General features: G+C 40.6%; 1 protein-coding gene across 2 annotated transcripts in view; it reads right to left on the minus strand.

Annotated features, from left to right (window-relative positions):
- Positions 1–15,502, minus strand: part of pds5b.L (PDS5 cohesin associated factor B L homeolog) — a 74,539-nt gene that overhangs the window by 18,776 nt on the left and 40,261 nt on the right. For both annotated transcript variants that reach the window (XM_041581112.1, NM_001096189.1), the window contains 7 exon segments: positions 11,882–11,930; positions 11,651–11,790; positions 10,126–10,241; positions 9,742–9,847; positions 8,539–8,699; positions 5,498–5,621; positions 5,130–5,288 (listed from right to left, as the gene is read on the minus strand). In XM_041581112.1, the coding sequence (XP_041437046.1) occupies positions 5,130–5,288; positions 5,498–5,621; positions 8,539–8,699; positions 9,742–9,847; positions 10,126–10,241; positions 11,651–11,790; positions 11,882–11,930 (855 nt within the window).

Here is a 15,502-nt window from a genome sequence, read left to right on the forward strand (position 1 = left end):
CCCACCCTTCCCAGCTATAGTCAGGTGATCCCACTGGTGTCTAATAAAAGGGCAGCCAAGTATGGAGGTTTACTTTGAAAGCAGCAAGTTAAGTTGCAGGTAAAACCAAGTCCCTTTGTAAAATGTATAATGAAGCAACAGAATTCTTAATGAATCAGATAAAATTGAGCATAGGACTGGCCAGATATGGGATGGCTTTGACGTAGTTGGCCAGCTTAAATATATTGCAATATATGGACAAACAATCCATGTTTTGTTTAAAGGGTAAGGCATTTTTTAGTAGCAGTATGCACAAAATGTCGCTGTCTTAAATATATTGATAATGGGTTGAGTGCAGAGGACTCTTGTATTTGACTATATGTATTTTGTGGTCACAGCCTCATTGCACCCCCGCCTAATGGTTTTAAAAAATAGTGGTGAGCACAACTTTCCCTTGTTTGTTATAGTTTATACAGGAGCAGTGACCAGCTCCATGTTGTAGCTCCCACCCTTCCCAGCTATAGTCAGGTGATCCCACTGGTGTCTAATAAAAGGGCAGCCAAGTATGGAGGTTTACTTTGAAAGCAGCAAGTTAAGTTGCAGGTAAAACCAAGTCCCTTTGTAAAATGTATAATGAAGCAACAGAATTCTTAATGAATCAGATAAAATTGAGCATAGGACTGGCCAGATATGGGATGACTGACGTAGTTGGCCAGCTTAAATATATTGCAATATATGGACAAACAATCCCTGTTTTGTTTAAAGGGTAAGGCATTTTTTAGTAGCAGTATGCACAAAATGTCGCTGTCTTAAATATATTGATAATGGGTTGAGTGCAGAGGACTCTTGTATTTGACTATATGTATTTTGTGGTCACAGCCTCATTGCACCCCCGCCTAATGGTTTTAAAAAATAGTGGTGAGCACAACTTTCCCTTGTTCCTTAGTATTCAGCTCAGATTCAAAAGCAACAGTTATGACTAAGGTTGCCACCTTTTCTGGGAAAAAAACACCAGCCTTCCTATATATTTATCTTTTTTCCCCTATTAATAACATTGGGATCAACCATCATTTTTACCGGCCAGGTGGCAAGCCTAGTTATGACCCATGTGCCACCCCCCCTCAAGTCACTTATTGGTTACTGCCTGGTAACCAATGAGTGGAAACCATGAGAGCTGCAAAACAGGAAGTAGTGTTCTGTTCTGTTCTACATCCAGTCACTCCAGCTTTTATACATTTTTTATTTTGCACAGGCTATCAATTAATCAATTTTTATTTTTTACACTGAACAATTCCTTTAAGATTTTGATTAAGGCTAATTATAGATGGGGGCTGATCTCAGCCTGGGTGAGAATGAGCCTCTACCCTGCCATTGGCTTCCTTTCTGGCCTGCACCCGCAACCACTGTGTTTGCCTGGGTGCAGACAAGGAAGGAAGCAGATGGCAGTGTAAGGGCTATATCTCTGCCCGGGTTTTTCCATAGGCCGATATCAGCCCCGTCTGGCCTTAGCCAAAAGGCTAATGTCAGCCCTTGTGTATTTTAACTAGGGATGCACCAAATCCACTATTTGGTATTCGGCTGAGCGAATCCTTGGTGAAAGGTTTGCCCGAATACTGAAGTGAATCCCAATATGCATTTGCAAATTATGGGCAGGACAAAAAGTCACGTGATTTCCTACCCGCCACTAATTTACACATGCAAATTAGGATTCGGACGGCCAGGCGCAAGGATTCAGCCGAATCCTGCTGAAAAAGTCAGAATCCTAGCCGAATCCATAACCGAATCCTGGATTCGGTGCATCCCTAATTATAACGGAGATTCATCTCCTTCAGCTGCCACACACTTGAATAAAATACATGTGGAAGCAACTATGTGCTTTTTTCAGCAAGAGCAAACATAACCAGAGCAGGACAAAATTCCATCTGCACTAGCCTGCATTTTATATTCAAGTAAATGGGAGCAGGGGGAGGCACTTTTCAAGCAAGCTGAAACAATCCAGGCTGAAAAGCACTTGGACATCAGCCTTAAAGGCAATGCAGACAGGGAGATTAATTAGGTTACAGTAGCCTGGGCCCACTGCAGCGGTCATTCTCAAGGGCAGATTGCCTCTGCAGTGAATATGGGGGGGATTCTGAAATTTTTAGGTGCCTGTCTACTTAGCTTAAAATAAATTTCAAAAATGATGGATACTCCATGCACCAATAAATAACTTTTTGATACAGATTGGATGGTGATCGCTGTGAGTGCTTTCATGGACTGCTTTGAATATTTTTGGATAGCATCCAGCAAGTGACTATATGAGTGGTGAGTGCCGTCTTCAGGAAACAGTTTCCTATTATATTAAGTCCTGTTTGGTGCGGTTTTTGTTTGGTTAATGATATATATATATATATGACATATATATATATATATATATATATATATATATATATATATATATATATATATCTCTATCTATCTATCTATAGATAGATACACACACACATACATGAATGAATGCACAGCTTCCCAGAGAGAAATCATTTACATACCAACCTGTTAAATCTAGATAAGTACAGATGCAATATAGAGAGAGTAGATACAATAAGGCAACCAGTCTGCATAATCTATTTGTGTTCTAAATATTACCTTTTTAAAGAAAAAACATATGATTGAAAAGAAAGCCTGCAAAGATGATCGACTGGATAACGTGTCAGATTCGAGGAGGATAATAAAAACTGCAGAGTTCTGGGGAAATGATAATGAATTTAGCACTAAAAATTTATGGCACATTTTGCTGGAAAACAGCTGCCATTTATTGTAGAAAATCACTGCAGTTGTCTGTCCTTTTATGCACACGTTCTACTTATGGTTCATGGGAAAAGCTTGTTATCTGAAAAAGCAGTAAAGCCAAGGGGCAATGCACAGCACCATTTCCGTAGAAGTTGGGGGCACGGTTTAAAAAGCAGGGGCAATGAAAGAGAGTAAAAGTTGTGCAATGCTGAAAAGACTTGATGCCAGAGGGACTGGGTCACTGAGAAGCAAACACGGGGAAGGGTACACCACTGTATGAAACACTACAGGGGGAAAATATAGAAACCATTCATCATTTACATTACATAATATCATTTAAATATTCAGAGAATCTGGAGAAATTTCTATACGCAAGGGACAAGGCTGAAAGCCAATATTGGACAGACATGAACTTTGGGTCTTTAATGGAAGTCACTGTATGAGTTCAGGAATAGTTCCCAAAACCATTGTCTTGGAACACAGTTTGCTGCTGCATCCACAAATTGAATTAATAACTTTATCATGCAACTGTATGTACCAAGAAAAACATCATCCAGGAACACTGCTGCCTTCCCTTGACCCAAACTCATTTAAGATGGACTGAGGCAAGGTGGAAATCTGTCCTTTGGTTTGACCAATGAAAATTTGAATTTTATTTTTGGAAGTCATGGACGCCGCTTGCTTTCAGCTGAGGAAGAGAAGAGCCATACTGCTCGTTATCAGTGATGGTATGGGGGTGCATTTGTGTTGATGACATGGACAGCTTGTACATCAGTTATGGTATAGGGGTGCATTAGAGTTGATGGTATGGGGAGCTTGCAAATCTGGGAAGGCATCCTTAATGTTGAATATATATATATATATATATATATATATATATATATATATATATATATATATATATATATATATATATATATATATATATATATATATATATATATATATATATATATATATATATATATATATATATATATTTGAGTAACACATCAAGGAACAATACTAGAAAAGTAGACCCCACCCCACAACTGATGAAATCCTTTAAATGGGTTGCTCACCTTCCAAACACTTTTTCAGTTTAATTGCTTTCCAATTGTTCCCCAGAAATAAAGACTTTTTTCAATTACATTCTATTTTTTTTTTTTTACCGTTTTTTAAGTTTAATGTTCCCGTTTAAAGTTCAATGTTTCCGACAGCTCAGTAATTCAGGTGCAGATTCTGAACTGTTACAATTTTGCAACATTTAGTTGATACATATCTCAGCAGCATCTCTGGAGTATTAGCAACTATTGTATCAATTCTAAGAAATGCCTCTAATGAAACTCAGGTGTTCTGATCAGCAATGACAAATTTAAGGAATGTATCAATTTAGGACAGTCGGCGACAACCCCTCCCAGAGCTGATTTAGACGGTTAAAAATGACACTTTACACTTTAATATCAGAAAAACTGTCACTGTGATGCAACAAATGCCCCGTGTCCAACTTTCTTTGAAACATGTGTTATCAAATTCAAAATGAGCATATCCTGTATTTTTCACGAATTCTCTGTTCAAATATTGATGTTGTTTTTGTCCTGTTTAAACAGTTTGTTAATCATGCATTTACTTTCAGCCACATTTTTGACGTAATAAGTCAGCTTTTAAGCAAAACTGGAAATCTTGCTATAGCTCAGAGACCGGTAACACTTTTTAGTCCACAATCCACAATGAACAGGAATAAGGCAAATAATCTCACAAGGACTGGTCAAAGGCAAAAATTAAACTGGTACTGGTAACACCGAATCCACTATTTTGTATTTGGCCGAACCCCCGAATCCTTTGCCAAAGATATGGCCGAATACTGAAATGCATCCGAATTTGCAAATGCAAATTAGGGGTGGGAAGGGGAAAATATTTTTACTTTCTTGTTTTGTGACAAAAAGTCATGTGATTTCCCTCCCCAATTTGCATATGCAAATTAGGATTCGGTTTCAGGCGGACAGAAGGATTCGGGTGAATACGATTCCTGCTGAAAAAGGCCAAATTCTGGATTCGGTGCATCCCTAATTAATAATGTACCTATTACAAGTTTGTAAGTCAAAGTATAGATGGTAAACCAGGCATTTCTGGCCTTTTTTCTTTCGTCTTCTCATAAGATCAACAGTAAAATGGGTGACCATTAAATAATACAAAACTGGGCAGTAAATGTTACAGTTCAGAGATCTCCCTCCCTACTAGGGGGTTTGGCAAATAAATGCAACTGGTATTAGGCAACAAAAGAAGCATCCAAAATCTCATCTGCTCAGTATACAGTATATGAATTAAAATGAACCATAAAATCAGGACACACACAAAATAATGTTGCCCCAAGAAATAGAATTATATAGATAACTTACCCGATCTGTCATCAACAAATCTTTAACCACAAAGGTGGCAACCATGGATTTTAAAGGAGCAGTGAACTGATCTGGAGCAAGCTGTGCTATGTGGCCAATGGAGACGAGTGATGTGATGAGTTGCTCAGGGTTGCCAGGGTCCAAGCTTTTATGTAAGGGCTAAAAATGACAAAAAACTTTTCTTTAAACATAGATTCAGACACTCAGTAAAGATAATATATATGGCATGCTTGTACTCACTAGGACTCATCTGAATCTCTCTCTATAACACAATTCATTTAACAGCAAAATGGCAGTATTGATTTAAAGTTTGGAATAACTTCACGGTAAAACATCGAAACCCTGTGTAAAGTAATAGCATTTCTTACCTCAAATATCTGTGCAAACTGTGTCTCCTTGCTGGAAAATATTGCTTGTATGCAGTGAATGGAATACTTGGCTTGACGGGGAGGTCCCTTTTTAGCCTTCTGCTGCAAGACTGGAAGCAATGCACTGAAAAGAAACAACACATGGCATAGTAGGAAAAGATTGAAAAAAAAAAAAAAAAACTTATAAAGGGACAATATACACCTTTTTGCAAAGTGAGTTCAATAAAAAAAGGGGTTGTTTTTTGTTTTAATTAATATCATTTTTTATCTCCTGCACGAAGGGTGAAGACACACAAGAGCTATAAGTAGTAGCTAATAGTGAAGGCTACAAAATATACAATAGTAATATTTGGTTTGTTAAGAAACTACATGTGTTTTAACAGAAGCAATTCTCAGTATTGTCAATGGCAGGGTATTAATTCTCAGTATTGTCAATGGCAGGGTATTTTTTTGGCATTATGTAGCCACAACAATTAGCTGCTACTAGTAGCTGTGTGCGTCTTCACCCCAAGAGGGCAAAGAGTGAAACTACTACCACTTTCCAGGAGCAGAATGTAGTAGAAAAAAAAAAACTAGTGACTAAATAAGCCCTCTGTATAATGAGCAGCTTTGGAAGAGAGGCGTTTGTTTCATTGGAGGTAATGAACTCTATGTAAACAAATTACCCAGTTTACAGAAAGGGGGGGTAGCTTAGAGGAAAAGAATAAAAAAAGAATAAAAGTAATGTGCAGGTTACAATTAGGGATGCACTGAATCCAGGATTCAGTTCGGGATTCGGCCTTTTTAAGCAGGATTCGGACGAATCCCTCTGCCTGGCCGAACAGAATTTGCATAGGCAAATTAGGGACGGGAGGGAAATTGCGTGAACAATGTTGACAAAACGTGAACATTATATGACTATTTATGAGACAAAAATTACAACATTCTCTTGGGGCTGTCCAAGTACTGATCATATAATTAGTACTTAGTATATATAGTGAATAAAGTACTGTAAATTACTGTATAAGGATATCATAAGTTACCGAGGAGTTTCATGACCATATAAAAACACGAGGCACTCAACAACACGAATGCAGAATAATGAAGGATCAGCACACTCATTTGTTTCTTGTGAACGAAGTGTTTATTTGTAACGTATCATTGTATCCGACGTTTCCTTGATAAAGGCCCCCAGGTGGGACACATACACACATTATTTACACAAACATAATCTTTATTTTTGCACAAAAGTCCCACGGTGTTGCTGGTGTTCTTGGAGAATATATATATATATATATATATATATATATATATATATATATATATATATATATATATATATATATATATATATATATATATATATATATATATATATATATATATATATATATATATATAAAAACTACTGTATAGGTGCACTCAGAAAACAATGGAAATGCCTAGGTGCTGGAACATATATCAAAATCTATAGAGCAAAGAAATCCGCACTCATCCGCAAAGGTCTGTAGTAGCATAAAGAATACTGGGCACTCATTGGGCTTAATTTATGTGCAAAGGTTTAATGGTGTAAGTCGACGTTTCATTATATATAAATGCCAAAAACAGACTGCACTCCAAGGACTTTTATAGAGTGAAAAATCTATTTTTTATTTCAGCGTTTCGGCGCCATAACTCTGGCCGTCCTCAGGAAGGCGAGTTACGGTGCCGAAACCTCGAAATAAAAAATAGATTTTTCACACTATAAAAGTCCTTGGAGTGTGGTCTGTTTTTGGCATTAGGATGTGATTATTTTGACCAGCACCCAGGCGGTTGATGCGGAGGTTGTGAGTGCACCAGGTTGGACTTACTATTTTTTTTCCCAGCCCACATTTATCAAGGGTAAAGGCCCCAGTGTGGCCAAAACTTTGGATGCACAAGTGATGATTGAATAAAAATTCACTTATTTAATGAAATTGGTGTGCTGGTCATCTTTTGAAATTTGCATACAATTATTGTTTGACCAAGCACCCACAAGTGTATTAAGGGAAAGAGCACAGGAACTTTTCTGGACTAATAAATATATATATATGAAAATTTAGAAGAATGGCTTCAACCAGATTAAGACATTAGTACGGTATGTTAGGCAACACTAAACTGAAACCTGGGAAGTAAAACCTTCTACCCTAGGCAATGACAGAAAGAGCATTTTGTTACACACACGTTTTGTCACAGCGACAATACAGCCAAAACTTTCTTTCCATTGTGGGTAGTAAAAAGTGCTCCAGATAAAACACTTGGGGTGCTTAATCATGCAAAATGCATTGGAAGGAATTTTTTTTCACTGTTTCCCTGCAGCGGATTTCACTCCCCGTAATGGAAATTCCTTTTTTGCCATTTTACCGACGGGATAAAACAGCACATTGAATATAATTAGACAAAACAAGCTCAGGGGCAAACAACTTAGCCAGAACTTGAAAGGGTGAACTTTAACACAGTGAATTATTCTATCAGTCTATATGCTTTATAGGCTACCTACTCAGTCCCTACGATCCAAATTGTCAGCTTAGTTGCCCATGTATGTGGTTTGCTGGCAGTTTGCCTGTTCAATACCCACTGGACAGGTTACAACATCCCTTTGGATGACGCCTATTCGGCGTGTTGATGTGGTCCCCTACCAGTTCATCACCCTAAGCCCCTTTATAATCAGATTGTAGCCATGACTGCATCAGCTTGCTTTGACCCAGAGCATAAAAGGCCAATTCAGGAAATATTTTATTTCATGGCCTAACCAAACAAGAGGTGTATGCCCAGCTTTATTTGCAAGACCGGAAAAATAAGAAAATTTAAAACAAAGTTTAACAAAAATCAAATTATGAATCACAGCGTCAGTACTGATTAAGTGATCAATATTAAAACATTTTACACATAATTTCTAGGGTCAGCAATGAAGGTGTTATACAATTGAAAGTATAAAAAGGTGAGACACATCAAAGCAGACACACAGAAGAGACATGTCTGCAGAGATCAATGGATCCTTTAAAAGGAAAGCAACCCAAAAACATGTGAAAATTTTAACTCACGATCTGATATGAGGGAAATCCTCTTCAATTTTGCTCCCCGTGTTTTTGAAAATTTGTAGTGCTGCCTCGGCTACTTTTTCATCATCCATTTTTAAACAGGCTAAGAGAGATTCAAACGTTTCGGCTGAATGAAATGAAATTGGATGGGTGAAAGAAAGAACCTGCAATACAGAAAGACGAGCTGTGAGTTGTGGCATAAACTGGTTGACAGTGCATTGCTTGTTATTTAACTTCAAAAATGAGCTTAATAGAGAAGGGTGACCCTTCTGCCATAGGGGAGGTGGCCCAGCTTGTTAGAACAACTCGGCCAGCCCCTTCCAATGTCCTGATGAAAGTCACAGCCTCTGAACTTTAAGGGATACGGTCCAAAATGCATCAGTTAATAGTGCTGCTCCAGCAGAATTCCGCACTGAAATCCATTTCTCAAAAGACAGATTTTTTTTATCTGAAATGGGGTTAGACATATTGTCAGTTTCCCAGCTGCCCCAGTCATGTGACTTGTGCTCTGATAAACTTAAGTCATTCTTTACTGCTGTACTGCAAGTTGGAGAGATATCAGCACCCCCCCAGCAGCCTAACAACAGAACAATGGGAAGCTAAACAGATAACAACTCCCTAACAGAAGATAACAGCTGTCTGGCACTCAATATTAAAATCCAGGTCCCACTGCAAAGTTTCCTACTGTAAAGTAGGGAAAAAAACAGCCTGCCAGAAAGCAGTTCCATCCTAAAGTGCTGGCTATTTCTGAAAGGCAAAACAACCTAAGATGGCTGCATACACACCACTAATATTACAACTTGAAAAAAAAAACACTTGTTGGTTATGGAATGAAATTTTATATTGTATTATATTATAATTATTTAATTATTATTATTATATTATATTGTGATGTATTTGCAGTGCGAACAATTAAATTTTTTTTAATTTAAAAATCATGACAGAATATTTTAGCTTCTTGTAAGGCTTATGTCACGTATGGTGGTTCCATCAATGACGTACATTTGCCAAACTAGAATCCCCTATCTACTGCCTTCTGCACAGCTGCATGTTGTCATATCAATGGGTTCTTTACGGGGTATTCATGTTGGCTGAAAGCTGCAGCGTTACATGATCTAAGTCTATTCAGATAAATGCATATATCTCAGCTTATCACTTTGTTTTTATGCAGAAGCCATAATATGCATGCATGGCATCGGCACTTACCTTCAGCAATTCAAGGCCAGCTCGAATTGCTTGATCCGTGGTCACACCTTCATCTTCATCATCTGCTGTCCCATCAATTGACTTGTTAACCAGCTTTATCAGAGCACTTTATTGAAAAAGATAACATTAACTGTTGCGTTAAAACTCATAATTAGACTAGATTTGAAACATTACAATGGTAATTTGGAGAAGGAAGTACAGTAAAACCCCAATTTTGTATTCCCTGTTTTTTCATGGTCGCATTCAGGCACACTGCGTTTTTTTCTTTCCCAGATTTACCCGGAATATACACATTTTTGACGTGGTCCCCTGGGAAACGTAAAAGCAGGGTTCTACTGTATATATGAAACATTCAGACCAACAAGTAAAACATATTTTTCTTACCTGATTGACTCTGTATCAATGTGTACAGGCGCTATCCTCTCTAAAAGAAACTTAATCATTTCTAAAAATGGGTTGGTCGGTTGCTTTGGGTTGCCCAGTTTTTTGGTAATATCACGCTTGGGGAATGAAAAAAAAAAACAAAACAATCAATGACATGTAGATACTGGTATGTTCATTGTTATCCATATTTCTACTTTGGTTGTACAAAGAATAAAAATTGGCAGGGCAATACAGCATCTCTTGCTGTTTCAAAATATCACAGAGTAGAACGACTTACTGCTGCAGCAGCAATGAAGGGCCTGTTGCCAACAGGGAACAGCATATCCAAATATCAAATGGCCCAAAAGAATATCAAAGGATATTATTCTATGTATATGCAGGGATTATGAAGATTTTATACTGAAGTCTCCAGTTTAATTTAATTTTGTCGCTAAAGCGGACCAAGATCTGTGACATGATCTATTATAAAGTACAAAGGTTTATACCAGTGTGTGATATTTTAGATCCGGTGAGGCTGAAATTCATACACACTTACTGCTTATGTAGAAAACAGATCCCTGTAGGTCTGAAACTGGTATTTATAGGCCAGTAAAATGAGAATTACCTATATACATAAAGTATGCTCACTAGTTATCATAATTATATTTATTATAAAAGCATTACTATGAATCTAGGGCTTAAAGGAGAAGGAAAGGCTTGGTGCACTTGGGGGTGCCAAATGTTAGCCCCCCCCCAAGTGATTGTATTGACTTACCTGAAACACCGGGCCGGTGCTCCTATCAGCAAAAAACTGCACCAGCCCAGGGTTATACCAGTGAGCCCTACAGAGTGATCCACTTCCGTCTTCTTCTCTCTTTAAATTTCACAGTTGAACGAAATAGCCAACTTTTTCGTTCTACTGCACATGCGCAACCGCGTAAAGACAGAGGAAGACTGAAGAAGATCGCTCCGTGGTGCTCATAGGAGCGCCGGCCCGGGGTTTCAGGTAAGTAAATACATAAACTTGGGGGTGCCTAACATCTGGCAACCCCAAGTGCACCAAGCCTTTCCTTCTCCTTTAAAGGGGGTAAATATGTGATAGGATGAAATGATATCAAACAGCATGTCTACAGGACTGTCTATCCACTGAAGCACAATTCAGCAGTCAGCAGCCCAATTTGGAGGCTTCTGCTAATGACAGATGTGATAATGTTTCCCATCAGGTAGCTCTGTGGAGGCGCATGTTGGCTTTGTGACCCATGGAAAAACATAATAGAGGTATTCTTTTCCGGTGATCCATTATAGCAATGCAGTGCTCCATAGTCAGCATTCTCTAATGACAGCACAAGCAGGTTGGCAGTTTGAGACATTTGTCAGATTTCACTGCTGGGGAAGTTAGTGTGAGTGCGTAAAGGGAGCAGGCATTTATGTACACAGTTCACCTCAACATAAGAGTGAGTGAAAATGGTACCCAACAGAGTCACAAAGAAAGTTATTTCTAACCGTCACAAAAATCAAAAGAATTCTTTATGAGCTTTAACCGTACCACGCAGACTTCAGCCTGCTTGCAGGAACACGTAGGACTGACAAGTTTCTCCAACTGTCCTCTGATTTTCTCATCATCTTCTAATACTTGAGTAAATTTCTTTAAAAAATCTTGACCTTTGCCAGGGTCTGGCAAGTTTCCTAAAAACAAAATAAAAGGTATATTTTATTAATTATATCTGGGTAAAACATACAAAGTAGCTTCTTTAGGCTCTACAGGACTGATACTTACTTGTAATAACCATCACTTTTGAAAATATTGCTTTGCTGCCAGCTTCTGTCTGAAAGGGAACAGAAATACAAGTTAGAATCTCAAAACACAAAGGTTTGCCAGAATTTTGCACAGATCTATGTTCCAAATACCACATGAGAAAAGGTGGCTCTTAGTCTCTCTCTCTCTAAAAGAAGCATATACCCCTAAGATACATAAACACAATTTAAACAGCCAAAATTGTCCCTCTGTCCCTCAGCGATAGACAAGCATGTTTTATTCCATGTAATCAGGTATGAGAAAAAAAATATATAAATATTCATTTTTGGCAGTCCGTATGCACTTTTTTGTTTACATAAGCTAAATGAGCGAATATCAAAAACCGGGTATTCTCTCTCTTTAATCAGGAAGAATTTCCCTTACCGACTGCAAAGCGTGACTGCATACAACTCTTACCACACTTCCTTTGCCTTATAAAGGTTAGAATCTCATTTTAAAAATCATTTTCACAAATACAGGTATGGGATCCACTATCTGGAAACCCATTATCCAGAAAGCTCCAAATTACAGAAAGGCCTTCTCCCATAGACTCCATTATAATCAAAAACAAAATCCAAATTTTTAAAAATGTCCTTTTTCTCTGTAATAATAAAACAGTACCTTGATCCAAACTAAGGTATAATTAATCCTTACTGGAAGCAACGCCAGACTATTGGGTTTATTTAATGTTTACATGATTTTCTATTGACTTATGGTATGAAGGTCCAAATTATGGAAAGATCCATTATCCAGAATACCCAGGTCACGAGTATTCTGGATCACAGGTTCCATACCTGTATTTCAATATGCTGTACAATCAATTTAACTAATTCGAATGTTGTGCCTACCATATCTGAAAGAGTCTTTGTCCCAAGGTAATAAAGCCACATAAAAATACGTTTATCAAAATTAATGTTAACTGACCAACTGCATGTGACCCAGAGAATTTGCCTCACTTCTCTTTGACTGTTTTGCTTTCTCATCCCTTTATTGTTTTAAATTTTATTTTTGTTAATTTTGGGGAGGGGGGGGGATAAAAGTTTACCTATAAAAGCAAAAAAGATGGATTTTTGTCTTACCTGTAAAATCCTTTTCTCTCTTCATCGAAAGGGGGACACAGGCACTGGAGGGTTAACTTCACCTTCCGGGAGGAAAGGACACTAAAAACAAGAACTTTGACAGCCCTCCCAGGGGCCGGCCCGCCTATCCCAGCAGGCCACACCCCCACCAGGAGGCTGTCACACCCCAGAACGTTAAAAGTGTAAAAGATAACTGAGGAATTAACTAGAACTGACCAAGGAAGAACCTTGGGCTAACTTGACGGATGTCCACGCAACAAGGACAAAAAGGAGCTAAAAACACTAGGGCTTGGGAGCCCCACCAGGAGGTGATGCTGGATCTAGACAGAACTGTCTAAGGAACCTTCCGCGGCTAAGCTTGAGATCGTACGGGATGGGCGTGCCTGTGTCCCCCTTTCGATGAAGAGAGAAAAGGATTTTACAGGTAAGACAAAAATCCATCTTACTCTCTCATCTCAGGGGGACACAGGCACTGGAGGGACGTTCAAGAGCAGTCCCCAGAAGGGTGGGTAGATCAAGCTGAAGATTGCACAGCAGCGTGCAGTACCTTCCTACCGAAAACAGCCTCGGAAGAGGAGGCAACATGAACCTGGTAGAAGCGGGTGAAGGTATGGATGGAAGACCATGTGGCAGCCTTGCAGATCTGCTCCACAGACGCCATGTTCCGCGCTGCCCAGGAAGCCGCCAGTGATCTGGTCGAGTGGGCCGTGACCCTCAGAGGAGAAGGTCTACCGGCGATCTGGTAGGTCCGGTGAATCGTGGATTGTATCCATCTGGCAAGGGTGGTCTTGGAAGCTCTCAGACCCCTCCGTGGACCAGTAGGAATGACGAGGAGAGCATCACACCTGCGAAAGGATTCGGATCTGTGAACATAATATTTGAGAGCGCGGACCACATCCAGGGAATGCAGTGCAGTTTCCTTAGAACACTTAGGGTGTGGACAGAAGGATGGAACCACGATGTCCTGGTTGAGGTGGAAGGCCGATACCACCTTTGGCAGGAAAGTGGGTATGGGCCGGAGCACAGCCTTGTCCTGGTGAAAAATTAGGAAAGGCGAACGGCAGGAAAGTGCTGCTAGCTCGGACACTCGTCTGGCAGACGTGATAGCGAGGAGGAACACGGTCTTCCAGGTAAGGAGGATATCTGAGGCCTGAGCGAGGGGCTCGAACGGAGCACCCTGTAGAGCCGACAGGACTAGGTTGAGGTCCCAACCGGGTACAGGTGCCCGAATGGGAGGGGCGATATGCGCGACTCCCTGCAGGAAGGTCCGAACAGGAGATTTCAGTGCAATGTTGAGCTGGAAAAGTACGGACAAGGCAGAAATCTGAGACTTGAGGGAGGCAAGGCGAAGGCCTTTGTCGAGGCCCTGCTGCAGGAATCCGAGTATGCGGGCCGTGCTGTAGCGATGCGGGGGAAAAGAGTGAGCGGTACACCAAGCGATGTAAGTCCTCCATGTTCTGTAATAGATACGAGAGGAGGAAGGTTTTCTGGCAGCAATCATGGTCGCTATCACTCGGTCATCAAACCCCCGCCGTTTGAGGACTAAGGTCTCAAGAGCCAGGCCGTCAAATGGAACAGATGAATATTCGGGTGGAATACTGGACCCTGGCTTAGAAGATCCTGACGATTTGGAAGATGGATGGGCTCCGTCTCTGCGAGATTGACGAGATCTGCAAACCATGCCCTTCTGGGCCAGTATGGAGCCACTAGCATGGTCCTGACCCCCTCTCGCTTGATCCTCTTCAGTATCCTGGGAAGGAGAGGTAGGGGGGGAAGACGTAAACGAAGTGGAACGGCCATGGAGCCGTGAGCACGTCTACTCCTATGGCCCTTGGATCCCTTGACCGAGGCATGAAACGCGGAGTCTTTGCATTGGTCCTGGAGGCCATCAAGTCGACCTCTGGCATGCCCCATTGGTCGGTCAGAAATTCGAACACTTCTGGGTGCAAGGCCCATTCTCCTTGATCGAGAGTTTCCCTGCTGAGGAAGTCCGCCGTCCAATTTTCCACTCCCGGAATGTGGACTGCGGAAATGGCCGGTACGTACTTCTCCGCCCAGGTGAGAATGCGCGAGGCCTCCTGCATGGCTCCCCTGCTGCGAGTCCCTCCCTGATGGTTGATGTATGCCACCGCCGTGGCATTGTCCGTCTGAATCTTGATGGTCTTGCCCCTGAGGAAGTCTGTCCAGTGAAGGAGAGCCAGGCGAATGGCTCGGAGTTCCAGGACATTGATTGGAAGAGATGTCTCTGAGGGGAGCCATCTGCCCTGTGCTGTCTGGTCCTGACACACCGCACCCCAACCCCGGAGACTGGCATCCGTGGTGAGGAGGGTCCAGTGAAGGATTGCAAATGGCTTGCCCTGGTTGAGATTGGCTGGTTGAAGCCACCACCCTAGGGAAGTCCTCGTCGGAGAGGGGAGGGTGATGGGAGAGTCCAGACACGTTATCTCTGGATTCCAGTGTGTCAGGATGGCTCGCTGAAGGGGGCGAGTGTGAAGCTGAGCAAAAGGGATGGTATCTATCGCAG

Source organism: Xenopus laevis, chromosome 2L (assembly GCF_017654675.1).
Source record: "Xenopus laevis strain J_2021 chromosome 2L, Xenopus_laevis_v10.1, whole genome shotgun sequence".
NCBI classification, from domain to species: Eukaryota; Metazoa; Chordata; class Amphibia; order Anura; family Pipidae; genus Xenopus; species Xenopus laevis.